Source organism: Rhincodon typus, chromosome 26, assembly GCF_021869965.1.
Source record: "Rhincodon typus isolate 14 chromosome 26, sRhiTyp1.1, whole genome shotgun sequence".
In the NCBI taxonomy this organism is placed as follows: domain Eukaryota; kingdom Metazoa; phylum Chordata; class Chondrichthyes; order Orectolobiformes; family Rhincodontidae; genus Rhincodon; species Rhincodon typus.
Genome location: NC_063357.1, coordinates 11201455 through 11218166, shown reverse-complemented (window position 1 = coordinate 11218166; position 16712 = coordinate 11201455). Strand labels below are relative to the sequence as shown.

The window sequence follows — 16712 nt, the reverse complement described above, 5'->3', positions numbered from 1 at the left end:
AATCCAGTCGTGCCCCTTGTTGTCAAAGGAATATCCTTTTCAGCCTGCAGCAGTCCTGTGCTTTTCACACAGGCATTAACATGCAAAACGATCTTCCAGTTCAGGTAGTGAAGGGAAATGTCTGGGAATTGTTCGAGAAACAGTTGGATGCTGCATTGTGATGGTGACAGAGGATGTTAGAATATTTCTGGATTGTTAAGGGAAGATGGGCACAATGGCCTTTCACATCCCATAATTATTTGGTCTCCAGCAGCATTGAAAATGAGCTAAATTGGAACAAGTTAATAACTTTCTTTTTGTGTATTCTCAAAGAGCCTTATACAGTCCGGGAAGCCCGGATACACGTGCGGCACATCCGAGACCTGCTGAAGAGCTTGGACCCATCGGATTCCTACAACGGTGTAGACTGCAATTCCCTGTCATTCCTGAGTTTGTTCACCGAGGGAGATTTGGGAGGTAAGAAGGGAACTGCACAGTGATGTGTACGGATGAGATAGTGAAGGAAATGTGCCTATCCCTAAAAGTTGCCACAAGGATATGAAGCAATTCAGTTCCTAACATGACATTGCATGTTGCTTTTCATTTATGAACTGTCCTTTTGTAATTTGTTTACAGTCTATAGATGTTACCAGTGACCCAGTTTGAAGTGCCTTCCCATCTCTACCTGTTCCAGAGAGGGTGAAAGCATTGTATTATGGTCCTAGTAGAAAGAGTGCACTAGAGGGCGGCATGGTGGCTCAGTGGTTAGCACTGGTTCAATTCCACCCTCGGGCGACTGTCTATGTGGAGTTTGCATGTTTTCCTGATGTCTGCGTGGGTTTCCTCTGGGTGCGCTGGTTTCTTCCCACAGTCCAGAGATGTGCAGATTTAGGTAGTTTGGCCATGCTAAATTGCCCATAGTGTCCAGAGATGTGAAGGCTAGATGAGTTAGCCATGGGGAAAAGCAGGGTTACAGGGATAGGATAGGCAGGTGGATCTGGGTGGGATGCTGTTTGGAGGGTCGGTGTAGACCCGATGGGCCTAATGGCCTGCTTCCACACTGCAGGGATTCTATGATAGACATCAAGCCCCCTATTCCACAAGCTATTACAAATATGTAAATGATGAATTGAAACACTCTGATGGTTAATTTGCCTGCCTTTTGACCACTGTCTAAAGATAGATAAACTCATACCATGTCCCATCAACAAACAAGTAAACAAAACTTGTTAAAGAATATGTTTGTTTATAATAAATGAGTGGAAAACTTATTAACTACAAATATGCAGACTGAAAGTATATCCCCTTTAACCCTAAGCACGCACACATTCATTCACAAATAGGACAGGCCAGACAGTTCTGCAGAAATATCCTGGGTGAAGAGTAGAGGTGAAAAGGAGCATGTTTTAGTGGATAAGCATCCAAACTACAATGATGGAATGAAGTTACTTTCTCATAGCTGTTTTGGATTGATGCAATAGTGTCATATTGTTGACCACGAAAGATCCTTCAACTTGGTAGCTGGCTAGTTGGACCTAGGTCTTTGCTTGGATTAGAAGTTATTCATCTAAGAGGCTTTGAGTGTTGGTTTTCTTTCACTCGGAGGGGGAGACTCTAACCTGTGCTGTTTTGCAGACTTTCTGTCATCCGAGTGCAACTGTTTCACAGGTCAGCACCAAAGCACAAAGGAAAACCCATCCAAAGCTGTCACCAAGCAGCTTTCATCCCAAAGGCACCTGGTGCCTGCTCGTCTCCCGACCATATCAAATGCAGTTTCCCCAAAAGTCTCATGATCTCGTGTAACCGATGAGTGAACTCCAAACAGTTTCACTTTTTAAAGAGTTGCAAGAAAGAAAAAACTGATGCATTTTCTTCAACGTCCGAACATTACATAATTCTTACAATTTCAGCATTAGATTTTTACTTTATCAAGTGCTGCATTTTTTTTTTATTTAACCACTTCCAAGATGAATTAGTGAGCTAATACAGTTAATGCAGCTGATCTATACAAAAGATGAAAAAAATTCATGGGTCTGTGCTGAGTCCATTTTCCGCTCAGTGGGCCTGGCACCAAAGAATACTGAAGGTAACCTCTGTACTGCTGCATGGGAGAGGAATAAAGAGAGAGACTGTCATTAATGTAGCACTTCTCATGACTGCCAGGTGTCTAAATGCTTTACTCCCATCGCAGTACTCCTGAAGTGTTGTCACTGTTATAAGTTTGGAAATGCAGCATTCAAGTTGTGCATTCCCTTAACCAATGACATTGTAGGAATGACTAAGTAATCTTTTGATTTTATTTCACTTTGATTGAGTGGATGAACATTTAGCCAGGGCACGAATCGTTTGTGCTGTTTGAAATAGTGCCACGTGGTTTTTGTTTTTTTTTTTGCATCCCTCTGAGAGGGGGACAGGCCCTCGGCTTAATTTCTGAGTCCAAAGGTGGCACCTTCCAGCTTCCTAGCACTTCCCCCAGTACTGCGCTGGAGTGTCAGCCTTGATTTTTCCAGCTCATGCCCTGAATGTGGAAATTAATGTCTCGGGCACAGGTCCTGCCGATCGAGCCACCTCTGAGTGCGATCCAGATTGTTGCTGCTACTGCTCACCACTTACTCCTAGGAACAGGCCATTGAGCCTGTCTAGCTGCTGAGCTGTTCAATACAATTATAGCCGAGTTAACACTTCAGTGTCTTTTACTCCTCTTGTCCCCGTCAGAATCAGAAATTTATCAACCTCTGCCTTAAACATACTGAGCAAAAGCCGAAAGAACTTCAGACGCTGTAAGTCAGGAACAAAAACAGAACTTGTTGGAAAAGCTCGACAGGTCTGGTAGCATCTGTGAAGAAAAAAAATCAGAGTTAATGTTTCGGGTCCGGTGACCCTTCCTCAGAACTGGAGCCAGTTCTGATGAGCTTTTCCAACAACTTCTGTTTTTGTTAAAATAACTGAGCTTCCCCAGTCCCGTATATGGTAGCAAGTTCCAAAGGTTCACAACCTTTTAAGTAATTTTTTAAAAAAATTTGTTTGAGATTTGTCTGTTGCTGGTGAGGTCCAGCATTTATTGACCATCCCTAATGCCCTCTGGGTAATTAGGAGTCTGTGTGCCTGAGGTTGCACGTAGGCCTGACCAGGTAAGAAGGGCAGATTTCCTCACTCAAGGCAATTAGGGAACCAGATGGGTTTTTACAACAATCAACAGCAGACTTTTTTTTTTAAATTTGAGTTTTGCCATCTGCCATGATGGGGCTTGAACCCATGCCCTTGGAACATTGGCTTTGGATTGTTCGTCCAGTGACATTAGGCCACTGCCTTCCTTAATTTCTCCTTATCCTGGATCTAAGTGGCACAATCCCCTTTTGTACTGGATGTGTGTGCGGACATCCAGGTTATAGGATTGAGTTGTCTAAAGCTGCATGATGTTGAATGGCTTGATGCTGTTTGTAGCCAATACGTTTCACAGAAATAACAATTACTTTGGGAAGGCACCAGAAAGTGATGTTTCTGGCAGTGCAATTGAGCGACACCTTTAGGAAAGGAGATAATTGGCAGTGGGTTTTTGTTTGATTAAATTCTCATGACAGAACTCCTGCTGAAGTCTGAAGGGACCACTTTTTGTTTTAAATTTCCCTGCAGTCTGAACTGTTGACTGTGATTTAATGTCATGGCACGTGGAGGGGCGGGGTGACAAGCCTGCCCTTCAATGTTCAGCTGCTTAAAACCAAATACAGATGTTTTATTTCTATAGCTAGACTTTGACAGCTGTGACAGGAGCTCAAGTTTCAAAAGGCGGTGGGGAACAGAAGTCATAACTGCAAATAAATTGTGGATTAAAGTGCCTGTTCTGGGAATGCTTTTGACAATGAGTTTTTCTGTAACGTACAATAAATCTGATCTGTTATTAACTAATCCATTAGTTTTATTCTGCTGTGCTCGGTTCACTGCAGGCAGGGGCAGCACCGAATAAAGTGAGGGTTGTGTTCGCTGATGGAAAGGAATCGAGACTCTGATTTCTCTTGTAATTTTGAACCATTTGTTTTCAGAGAGTGGCAAGCGCAAAAGGAAGGGCTCCGAGCTGGAACAGATCGACTGCACGCCCCCTGAGCATATCCTCCCTGTCAGCAAAGAGAGGCCTTTGCTCTTTCTCCAACCTCAGACCAAGGACGCAAAGGTAAAACAAAAGCAAAATATTATAGATACTACAAACACTGGGGTTGAAAAGGCTAATGCTGAAACGGGTCACGCAACATCTTAGAGAGCAAATCGGGATGAGTATTTCAGATTGATGAGACACGAAACTGTTTATTTGTCTTAAAGTTGTATTCATGATCTATTATTGAAGTGAGGGTGAGCCATTCTGTCCACTGGTGCAGGTTCTAATGTGGTATTTGCCCATACAGTGAAGGTTCCCATTTCATAATTGACCATGGATGAATGTAAGCGTTACTTTTAAAGCAACGAATAACAGGACAGCATAGGTTGAAGTATTCTTTTTCCAGTTATTAACAGTCTTCAGAGTTGGAGTTCATGGAGAGTCTGCTGGATGGATAGTTTTCCAAGGGAACATTGGAACAAATAAGTCTGAAGTTGACAAAGGCATTGAGAGGTTCAGCAAAAGGGAGTTGAACAAGGGACATACGTGGTGCATTTGATGCAGTTGGGTTGGAATATCTTTGTACTAGGATTGAAAGCTGAGCCCTGAGTCAAATTGAATGTACTGAGGCCAGGAGTCTGTGAAACCTATAAGGTCATGGGTGAGGGTAAGGGGTGGAATTTGTGATCAGATCTAGCTGGCAAGAAGAAGCACTTCCTTCAGTTTTGCCAATAACTTCCTGAAGGAAATGGCACTTTATCCAAATTGTCTGTCAAAATCAATCTAGAAGTAACACCCAAGAAGAGAAATCCTTGTGCAGATTCCTCTTGCTATATTTTGACTGGATTGGGGTAGTCATCTGTGGCCAGTGCCACCGGTCTGGGCAATGGGGATGAGGGTTGTGTGGGTGGCTATAACAGAGATGATAATAAGAAACAGATAATAGAGATGATGAATGCACCAGGGTCACGGATGATGTCTTTCGCCTTGGTTACGATTGTTTGGTGCTGAGGCAGTTTTTGATACAGAAATGTCACATGCAAGGTGTGGTAAATTTCAAAATGTGGGGTTTTACAATATGTTTAAATCATCACTGCAATATGTCAGTAAGATTCCATAATTGCCCAGTTAATGCTTCCCTATAACCTTGTTGGAAAAGTTTGTCATAAAGTGCCACATAAATACTTCAAATTGCATAGCTGTATAAGACTTGTGATTTTAATTTGCTTCTTTCCCCTTCTGCAGCCTCTACAGTGTCTGAAAGTGTTAACAATGAGTGGCTGGAATCCTCCACCAGGTAACCGTAAGATGCACGGTGATCTGATGTACCTGTACGTAGTTACAATGGAGGATCGGCACGTCAGTATCACTGCTTCAACCCGAGGCTTCTATGTAAATCAGTAAGTTGTTGCTCTCGCTCTTGCTCGCTCTCTCTCTCTCCATGCATGTGTGTGCGAGGGGGAGAGAGACTGGGGAGTCATATTCCCTCTGTGTGAATTTATTTTTCTCTTTCCCTGTTGCATTTTGGGGACAGAACGAAATGCCCCAATTTCTCCTCGGGACAGCTCCATGGTTACACAAGTACAATGTGGAAACTTGGCATGTGATGTAAATCGGATGTCTTGCTTGTAAGAAAAGCTCCTGACTGGAATTTGCAGGCCAGGGGCTGCTTTAACCCCTGCTTCTCATTGACAGGGCAATTGCAGATGCTTAATGGGTGGAAAAGTTTGCATGAGTTGATATTAACTGGCTGCAAAATTGGAGTGAATTCCCAGTTGGTGAGTTGTCCCTCTTCCTTGAGGACAAGGCAGTAGAGACTTTGTCAACAGCAGATATAGTGAGTCCAGCAATATTTGATACCTAAAGATCACTCCACCGTCCCTAACTTCTGACTGTTGCAGCTTCACACAAGGTATCACTCGTAGCTAGCATCTGCTCCAGCCCTTCTCTTTGGGGGTTGGGGGTGACAGAAGAATGGTCCTGTCAGGATTTCCATGTACTTGGTGTATTGTCTTTGTCACTCTGTGGTGCTGTGCAAGGCGTTCCATAGTGGTCCCCCAGCATGCCACCCCCACTCCCCAAACTCTCGGTATAGTTACAACCCACACAGTTAAGTGGGATAAGCCAGCATTCTATACCTACACTTCCAGAAAGTGTATAGCAGTGACTCAGGAGAGATTACACTATATCTTTTTATTTCCTTCTCTCCTCGCTCTTCCTTCTCTTTCTGCCTCTTTCCTATAGCTTCCACTCACTTGTCCTTTCCTCATCCCCAGGAGAATGGTTTGTCAGCCCTTGTCTCACTGCTTTTACCTCTTCTGACGACATTAATGACTCTGACCTGACATTACTTCTTTGAGTTTCTTTTAATTTGTGTTTACGATGACATTTATGTTTCTGGAGGGCTGTATATTTTTGACTGCAAGGTGTGTGCTGTTCCTGCAGGGACAAATTATTTTCCATCTTTTGTGATCTGGATGGTGTTCGTTGCTGGCCACTGTTGTGGTGGAGATGGGTAACGTGGCTGAGCTGGACGAACAGTTCCCCCCAGAAGCAAGTCGTCATTGTCCACACTGGCACGAATGGCTTGGGTAGGAATAGTGACAAGGTCCTGCAACAACAATTCAGGGATTTAGGTGGTAAATTAAAACGTAGGACCTCTAGGGTAGTAATCCCAGGATTACGTCCCAGGGTGTTCTGCAGGGATCAGTGCTGGGACCTTTGCTGTTTGTAATATAATGATCCAGAGGAAAGTGTAGGTGGTCCAATTAGTGCGTTTGTGGATGACACTGAAATTGGCAGAGTTGCATGTAGTGAGGAGGATTATCAAAGGATACAGCGGTATATAGATTACAGATTTGGGCAGAGAAATGGCAGGTGGAGTTTAATCCGGACAAATGCGAGGTGATGGACAGATCAAATTCAGCTGCGAATTATACAGTAAATGGCATAACCCTTAGGAGCGTTGATACACAGAGAGATCTCGGCATACAGGTCCACAGATCCTTGAACGTGGCAACACAGGTGATAGGGTGGTCCAGAAAGCGTACAGCACACTTCGGCCGGGGCATCGAATAAAAACGTTGACACGTTGCAGCTGTATAAAACTTTAGTTTGGCCGCATTTGGAATGTTGTGTGCATTTCTGGTCACCACACTACCAGAAGGACTTGGATGCTTTGGAGAGGGTGCAGAGAAGGTTTACTGGGATGTTTCCTGGTCTGGAGGGTTTTAGGTATGAGGAGAGGTTGGATAAAGTTGGATTGTTTTCAGTGGAAAGATAGAAGCTGAGGAGTGACCTGATAGAGGTCTGCAAAATTTATGAGGGACATAGAGAGGGTGGATAGTCAGAGGCTTTTTCCCAGGTTGGAAAGGTCAACTACAAGAGGGCACAGGTTCAAGGCGAGAAGGAGAAAGTTTAGGGGAGGAATGCAGGGTGAATTTTTCACACACCGGGTGGTGTGTGGCAGGAATGTACTGCCAGTGGACATAGAGGAAGTGGGCACATTAGCACCATTTATAAAGCATCTTGATAGACACATGTATGTGAGGCGAATAGAGGGATAGAAATTGTGCATGGGCAGTAAGTAATGGGCCTAAATAAAGTTTAGGAATCGGTGCAGGCTTGGTAGGCCGCAGGGGCTTTACCTGTGCTGAATTGTGTTTTATTGTAAGTAAATGATGTATGGAGTCCCTGAAAGGAAACTGTCCATGAATTGTGCCTTTTACATACATACTTGTGCCTGTCGTTAGATACAGGTTTAAGTTAAATATGCAATGCTTTCACAACATGCAAACCTTATTCTTCTTCTGAATCTTCTACTTGGAACAGGTCAACAGCCGACAGCTTCAACCCCAAGCCAGCTAACCCCAGCTTCCTTAGCCATTCCCTGGTGGAATTGCTGAACCAGATCAGTCCTACTTTCAAAAAGAATTTTGCTGCCTTGCAGAAGAAAAGGTGAGGCTACCATTATTTTGAATTGTCCTTTTCATAATTGTGTATGTTCCTGAAGCATGACCAGCTTCAGAAACGTACTGTCATTTCCAACTGACTAACTGAGGATGGGGACGGTTCTGATGAAAGGTCACCTGTGTCTAAAAGTTAACCCTGTTACTCTCCAATGGTGCTGTCTAACTTGCTGAGTATTTCCAGTAGTTTTTTCTTTATTTTAGATTTACAGCATTTGGAACATTTTGTCATTGTATGAGGGAAATAAAGTTTATAGACCAAGAAAACGTCATCTCCAATGTCTGCAGAAAACAGTACAAATGTGAAAATGGTGGAGTGCATTTTAAATTTGAGTCTTGTTTCCATGTTCAGTGATTCATTTCCTCTGCAATTCCAGTAAAGGGTACAATTACAGAGTGAGGCCCAGGTTATTATCATGGAGTTGGCAGCTAACTAAAGCACATTACAGCAGACCTGATGTCTGAAAGAAAACAGTGGGAGTTTAGGCATTTTTGCATGACAAAATCGAACATAAAACAAGGAGACGATGACCTTGGTTAGGCCACAGTTAAAGAGCACTGTGTAGTTTTGCTGAATTCCATTATAAGTTGTTCATTGGACCATAGTAATGCAGTGACACGATTTCACTGGAGATTCACTCTACAGCCACTGTCATGCTTTGTGCCAGTCCCATTCGCCCATCACTCCTGTACTCGCTGGCCTATGTTGGCTCTAGATCAAGCAATATCTTAGCTTTTAATTCTCATCCTTGTTTTCAAATCCCACTGTGACCAAGCCACTCCTTGCCTCTGTAATGTCCTTTAGCCCCACAACCCTCTGATAAAGCTGTGCTCATCTAATTCTGGCCTTTCAAGCGTCCTCGAATCAATTGCTGCATTCTTGATAGCCATACAGTAGTCTTGGCCCTAAGCTCTGTAATACTGTCCCTACGCTTCTGCATCAGTTTCCTCCTTTTGAGGCTCTTCTTAAAACCTGCCTCTTTGACTAAGTGTTTCGTCATCAGACCTAATATCTTATGTGCTTCAGCATCATATTTTCTTTTTTGAAGTGCTGTAGGACACTTTACATATAAAGCCTTTAACATAATACTCATAAATACTTGGTAACACCTGCTTTTCAGGCACTTGACAGAGTAAAAACAATGGATAGGAAACATGCACATGGTTAGGACTGAAAGTGTGCCTCCCTCCACATTAAGCAAAGAGAGACAGAGGGTTTAATTTAGTCACACCAGAAGCATGTGTTGGACCATTCCCAACGAGTGCGTCAGATCTCTTCTTTACTCCTAGGTTTTCCGGGGCAGCCACTTAAGTGTTACTGACCCTAAATTTCTCAACATTGTGCAGTTCTTTCCATGCATTCCTAATCGGGATTTGTAAGTCAGCTCCGAAGTACATTGAAGCTTTGTGGTTCATTGAGACTTTAACTTGGTATGCCTTCAGTGAAAGCTTGATTTGGAACCAAAGCAAAATCTAGGATGATGAATCTTAATAATCTGTGGCACTTTTGTGATTAAATGTTGAAGTCATGTTACTGTTGTGGTTGGGGTGAAATTTCTTCAATTCCTGACTGTAGTACACACACCGGACCTTTTTATATTGGTTGTTATGGACCAGATCCGAGCACCTCAAAATATATTAAGAAGGTAGCCTAGATCCTTTTTTTCCTTATTCTAAAGATAAATGTTAGGTGCTGTGTTCCAGATGCAATTCAATTGTTAAACTACTCAGCGTTAAGTAAAACACAGTTGATTCAAACATTATAGTTAAAATACCACAAAAGAAAGAACTTAAAATAACTTAATTCTAGTGGAAAACTTCACAGAATTATAAGTACTGTAACTATTGCTAATCAACTGTGCCAATACAGTAACACCCCATAAACACAGCCTTGGCAAAAAGGCAAATTCAGAAACAGACTGTCTCTCGTGCAGTCCTCCGATCCAGGAGGAAAGAACATTAAAAGGCAATTCTGAGAGAGTGAGTGCAGGAGCTGGGAGAGATTCACTGCCTTCCAACCCTGCTGAGACCCCAGCAACAACTGCCAATAGCAAACTAAAAATCCTGGATCTGACAGCTTGATCACACCCACTCAGGCTGCTTCTGTTGTTCCAACTTTTTAAAAGAAAAACCCCAAGGCCTCACAAGTTGTTTATCTTCTCATGGACTGCTCAGCACCTGAACACCAATCTCTCTCTAAAAGAAATCAGGACAAAACACCTCTCTTAAAGCCACAGCATCATCACATGGTGGAATGCAAAACTGCACATATTTTTTGCATTTCTTAGTGCAGTTTTGTGGAGAGCAATGCCAAGATTGCCCCTCTACACCATTCTTTAATTTTAATTCTGACCATTGCTCTCCAGGACTTGGCCAAATGTACAAAGGTTGTAGTACTTATAAAGCTCCAGGTCTGAATTTTAAAAAAAATTCCCCTGGATAGTGGTGGCTGCATCTGGTATCTGGAATTGGCTACACCACCACAATATCAGAGTTCATGAAGTTTGTGATGAGTTTACGTGCAGTTTAGTGGGATACACGATGGGGATGGTTGGGTGAAGTATTTGAATTCTGAAGTATTGCCAATTGGTGTGTAGGGTTCAGCGACACCCATTTGAGAGGATAGCGACCCCTTTCCAGGTGTACAGTTGGACTGCACCCACAGTGGAGCACGCCATGGATTGTGTTCGTGCAGAAGATGCATATACTTCACGTTTGGGATATGAGGAACACATACCAGGCCAGGTACTGTTGACTGTTTTCCTGATGCACTCTAACAACCCGAGATATGACAGCCATAGAATAAGTCCCTTTTTTTTTTTGGCCTCTCCATTCCAAATGTTTCTGTGTTAGCACGAATTACCCTGTGGAGAAAGATGTTACACTCGGATTATACCGATTGCGGTTCCCTTATCTGCTCCTGTGTTTTGGTGGAAAGACGCCTGGACTCTCTTCACGTTAATGCTTAGATCAGCAACCTAGTGAGCCTTGGTCCACTGAACGTCTCCCTGCTTAATAGCTCACTCACATTGTCTGACATTTAAACATAACTCGTGATGGCTGTTTGTTTTATTATCAAATATTTCAACATGGTACGGTTCCTGGATTTTATTTCTCTGTTAATGTGAGGACTGCACTAAGTTGCTTTTTGAAGAGTGACATTTCAATCTGCAGCAGTGTTCCACATGATCAGGTTACAATTGTGCAAATAAGCATGTATTTGTAAACTAATTTTTAATAGCGGTTGTCTTCGGTTTGACATTAAATAAATATGTTTCCAGCATCTGACTGTACTGCATTTACTCAGAAGGCTGTGTCAGAGAATCAAACAGCGCTTACTTTTCACTTCTCTATAAAGTAAGGCTTGGGGCTGCTGCAAAGCCATGTGAATCCTGGTGTTTGGCCTCTTTGCTGAGTTTGTCTACAGCCAGAGCGACTGTCAGGGTGTTACAGGTGACCTTCATGCTGCTGAGGATGGGAGCGCAGGGAACTTTTTCCACAAAGCTAAAGAAATGGCTTTTGTCAAATTGGCTGAGTTGGCAGCAATCTCGCCTTTTAGTCATAGGGATGTGGAATTCAAGCTCCGCGTGAACCTGGGTACATAATCTAAGCTGACCTTTCAGTGCAGTACTGCTGGATTGTGGGTAAGGTGATCTAGAAGAGCACAGAGTTGTTCTCCTAGTGTCCTGACCAACAGTCACCCAGCGACCATCTGGATGTGAATTGTTTGGCTGCAGTTGTCTATATAACAGCACTTCACTTCAAAATAAACCCCAGGAAGTAATCGATGGGATGTCTAGCCGATGTAATAAACAGCTAATTAACAGCAGTAAACTCTCCTTTTCTATAAACCCAGTCCACCATCAGTTGTGGGTCTCTGCTGGCCTTCCTGTACGCTGTGTATAGTTCACTTGCAAAATTCTGGGGCATCCCGGAAGCATAACTTATCAGAGAATGATTTTGCTTTTACTTTGGTTGTAATTATAAAAGAGTCAACAAGCGATTTAACCACTAAGTGGTTATCCTTCATTGTTATATATACTTTCTCACAATCTGTTCTGGGTGTCTCCAGACAAGGGACTGGAATGAAGAATTACAAACGACCAGAGAGCTCCCGCGCAAGAACCTTCCAGAAAGACTTCTCCGCGAGCGTGCCATTTTCAAGGTAAAACTGAAGTTTTGGTTTTTCTTTTTCTTCTCTGTTAAATTGCAGTGATCCTCGGTGTATTTGAGACTTCCTCTACTCTCCTATTGATTCCTGGGTTATTTCTGACAAATACCAAACTTGTGTATTTTTCTCCCCCATGTACATGCCATTCAGCAGTGAAAATGTAAATTGTGAATTTTAAAAAAAAATATGCCTGGGATCCATTCGGTGTAGTATCCTGGTGAGGGTCCTTTCTCGAACTTGAAACTTGGTGCCTCCTGAATTAAGTAGGATGTAAGTTCGATAGGGGACAGCACAGTCTTCTCTGCAATTCCTCAGCATTCTGGGTTACACCTTGTGGTTGGTTTTGAAGGAGTAAAGGGTTGAAAACCAGACAGGCACTTCCTATTGCATCAATGTCCTGTTCTCGTACATTTTTTTTGTCTTTTTTTTTCTTTTCAGTACCACTTAGTTCCAATTTGAATACATCGTGTGTAATTTTGAGTTCCTCCCTCATGTCTGCACTTAGCATCAGTCAGAGGTACTTGCTAGGACGTTGCAGTTTAACAGGAGGCTAGTGTCTTGTCATCCTACAGATAAGTCAGGCTGCAGGGCTGTTTATTTACTGCTGAGTACTGTCGGCTCACTACAGTTTGCATGGTGCTGCAGTGACAACACTTTAAATTTATTGTTTGCTTTATCTTTCTAAAGGTGCACAGTGACTTTGCAGCAGCTGCCACACGGGGTGCAATGGCAGTGATCGATGGAAATGTCATGGCCATCAATCCAGGGGAAGAAACGAAAATGCAGATGTTCATTTGGAACAACATCTTCTTCAGCCTGGGCTTCGATGTCCGCGACCATTACAAGGACTTTGGTGGGGACAATGCAGCCTACGTGGCTCCCACCAACGACCTGAATGGGGTCCGGGCTTATAACGCAGTCGATGTAGAAGGGCTTTATACTTTGGGGACTGTGGTGGTGGACTACAGGGGTTACAGGGTGACCGCACAGTCGATCATTCCCGGTATTCTGGAGCGGGAGCAGGAACAGAGTGTTATATATGGGTCCATTGACTTTGGCAAAACAGTTGTATCTCACCCCAAATACCTAGAGTTGTTGGAGAAGACAGCAAGACCTCTCAAGATCCAGAAGCACTATGTACTTAATGACAAGAACGAGAAAGTGGAGCTCTGCTCCTCTGTTGAGTGCAAAGGCATTATTGGGAATGACAGCCGCCATTACATCTTGGACTTACTGCGCACTTTCCCACCAGACTTGAATTTCCTCCCTGTGGAAGGTGAAGAGCTCCCAGAGGAATGCAGCGAATTGGGCTTTCCAAAGGAACACAGGCATAGGCTGTCCTGTCTGAGGCAGGAGCTCATTGAAGCCTTTGTTGAACACAGGCAAGTGTAGGATTATGTATGAATTTCTGGGCACAATGTTATGGGACATTTTGAATTTTAGTTTTGGTTTTGCTGCAGGAAGGGTGGTTTCATTGCCATCTTTTCAACATAAATAAATGCCATCTCTATTTGTCGCTACCTCCTTCCTTTCTATATGCCGACACCACCCAAACACCCACAAAAGCCAGAATGTTTCATTTTGTTACATTAAAATTACTGACTGGGGATACAGTGGAGTTGGAGACAATTTGGTCTAAGCATGTGATCAACAAGTCAATTCAACTTCACCTAGCCAACACTAGCCATTATCGGCCTGGTAAAATAAAAGCCTAGTTTCTGCATTTTACTTAGCTATAATTTCTTGTGCTGTTTGCTTTAGAATCATAGAATTTTGCAGTACAGAAGGAGGCCATTTGACCCATCATGTCTGTACCAGCTCCCAACAAAGCTACCCAGCAAGTCCCATTCTCCAGCCCTATCTCGTTTAAATTCATCACTTTCAAATATATATCCAACTCTCTTTTGAAATCTCTTATGGAATCTGCCTCCACCACTCTCCCAGGCAGCGCATTCCAAATCCTAACAACTCTGAGTAAAGAAGTTTCTCCTCGCTCCTAGCTGTCTCACTGACAATTTGGAAAATGTGACCCTTAGTTACTGACATACTAACTAGTGGAAACAGAATATCCTCCTTTACCCTGTCAAAATTGGTCATAATTTTGAACACCTCAAAAAAAAAAGTCACCTCTTAATCTTCTCTGCTCCAAGGAGAATAAGCCAAATTTTTCTAAACTTTTATTCAAGGAAGTGTGGAATATGTGCAGTCCTTGCTTGCTTTACCTCTTCCTTCCATATCTGTTCAATCTGCTGCTGCTCTACAATCCTCAGAGAGATCTGTTTCTTTTCATTCTGGTCTTTCAAGCAGCTATGATTTTAATTCGTCCATCATTTAGTGCCTCTGCATTTTAAGCTCTGGCACTGCCCTCTAAGCTTCCCTGTCCCCCACTCCTGACTGTTTTAGGATACTTCTTAACATCATCTCCTTTGATCAAGCCTTTGGTCATCCATCCTAATATCATCTTATGTGGCTCAGTGTCAAACTTCAAGGATAACACTTTGGTTAAGGGCCTTGAGATGGTTTGTGACATTGAATAAGTTGTTACAATAGGTGTGTGTGTGGGGCATGGCTTTGTATTTTTGATTAATGTTAAGACTTTATGTTGAGTTGCTAAAATTCCACTGTTGTATTGCAGAAATCTGCAAAGCAAATCACAGACAATGACCCAGAGTTTGAAACTAGGAAGGTTGTGGTTTCTGACACCCTTACAATTATATCTTTTTATTTATTTATAATACAAAGGCACTTGTCAAACCTTGCTCTCAAAGATGACAAAGCTTTTGTGTAAAAGGGAAGTGAATTTGTGGTTAGCTGTTACTTGTTTTTTTAAGTCTGGACTTCACGGTTGAGAAGTTGAGTTGGGGATAAGTTACACATGTGGTGGAACATGTGCCATGCCTGAGCTGACTGTAACCAGTGCTGTTGGCTGGGAGAGAGCTGTCATTCAGCACCAGTGGAAGTCACAAGATGTTTCTTCGAGAATTGTTACCACAGCAGGACAAACCAGACCAGTCCATGTCCTGTCATTGTAGGCTTCGACTCCAGAAGTTCAGAGGCTACACATTTTCAGTTCAGAGATAATCGTGGTATTCCTATTTGTCACTACTTCCTTCCTTTCAACATGCCAACACCACCCCAACCCCCACAATTTTCACACTTTTAATTCCGAATATTTCATTTTGTTACATTAAAATTACTGACTGTACAGAAAATCCTGCTCCTGGTGTGGAGCAGTGGAATTTATACAGTGTGCACTTGTAATACAATTTTACATACCCGTGTGTGTATGATCTGCACATTGTCCCACAGGATATGGGCTCATTGGAGAGGTCAGCATTTGTTGCCCATCCATCCCTGTTGTCCTCAGGGTGGAGCTTTTTGTATAAACGATGTATCATGGAAGGGCTAATGTTAGCAAATTCATTAGGCTCCACTCAGTCTGATGTTGTCACACAGTCTTGGAAGGAGAATAAAGGAGTCTAGCTCAACATCCCGATAGGGTCAGGCATGTCGACTCTGGCTTCTGTTACTCTTGATGATAAGGTCTAATTAGTCAATGTAACTTGTACCTATTTCCATCATGCAATAAACTACAAAGATTCACATTCGACCACTTCTAACTGAATAGGTCCTTGGACACAGTATAGAAAGGATGATGTGGGTGCTTATAGTGCTGTAGTAATGCCCTGCCTCTGGGCCAGGAGACCTGGGTTGAAGTCCAACCTGCTCCAGAGGTGTGCAGCAACATCTCTGAACAGGTTGATTAAAATTCCGAAGTAAGGACTTGTGGTGCAGTGGTAGTGTCCTTACCTCTGAGTCAGGGGACCCAGGTTCAAGTCTCACCTGCCCTGGAGACATCATAACATGTCCAAACAGGTTGATTTAAAGTACTTGGAAGGGATGATTTTATTTAACAGCAGAAAGGATGATTTTTGATTAGTTTCCATTAACTACTTGACTTTTTTTGTTAGAGTGCCCCATCAGGGGCTGTCTGAACTGTTAGTGCCAATGTAAAAGGAATAGAAGGACATTTGGTGGCAGCAATCTACCCCAGTCCCACAACTGCCAATTTGATACAACAAGGTTGAGCCACTTCCTATAGAAACCAATGACGATGGTGCATTGGGTACACCCACAGCTGCATTAGGATGCTTTTGAAACAATAAAGGAGACATGATATCATTCCAAGTCAGGAAGGTTATGTGGATTGGGGGCAAACTTGCCACACTCGTATTTCAAAGTGAATATTATAACTGGACATGTCTTGTTCAATTTTGCTGTGTCAACTATCACAATATAGTTGGGAGTTCTAGACATCAGCTAGATTTATGGTCCATTTAGAATCATCGAGACGTACAGCACAGAAACGGACCCTTTGCTGCAACTCGTCCATGCCGACCAGATATCCCAAATTAATCTAATCCCATTTTGCCAACATTTGGCCCATAACCCTCCAAACACTTCCTTTTCATTTACCCATCCAGATGCCTTTTAAATGTTGTAA

The 16712-nt window shown here is 42.8% G+C and overlaps 1 protein-coding gene across 2 annotated transcripts in view; it reads left to right on the top strand.

The window, feature by feature from the left end:
- cluha (clustered mitochondria (cluA/CLU1) homolog a) overlaps positions 1–16712 on the top strand; it is a 101289-nt gene that overhangs the window by 45316 nt on the left and 39261 nt on the right. For both annotated transcript variants that reach the window (XM_048612620.1, XM_048612619.1), the window contains exons 4-10: positions 313–456; positions 4020–4147; positions 5315–5469; positions 7901–8026; positions 10635–10782; positions 12110–12202; positions 12896–13590. In XM_048612620.1, the coding sequence (XP_048468577.1) occupies positions 313–456; positions 4020–4147; positions 5315–5469; positions 7901–8026; positions 10635–10782; positions 12110–12202; positions 12896–13590 (1489 nt within the window). The remainder of the gene's footprint in view (positions 1–312; positions 457–4019; positions 4148–5314; positions 5470–7900; positions 8027–10634; positions 10783–12109; positions 12203–12895; positions 13591–16712) is intronic.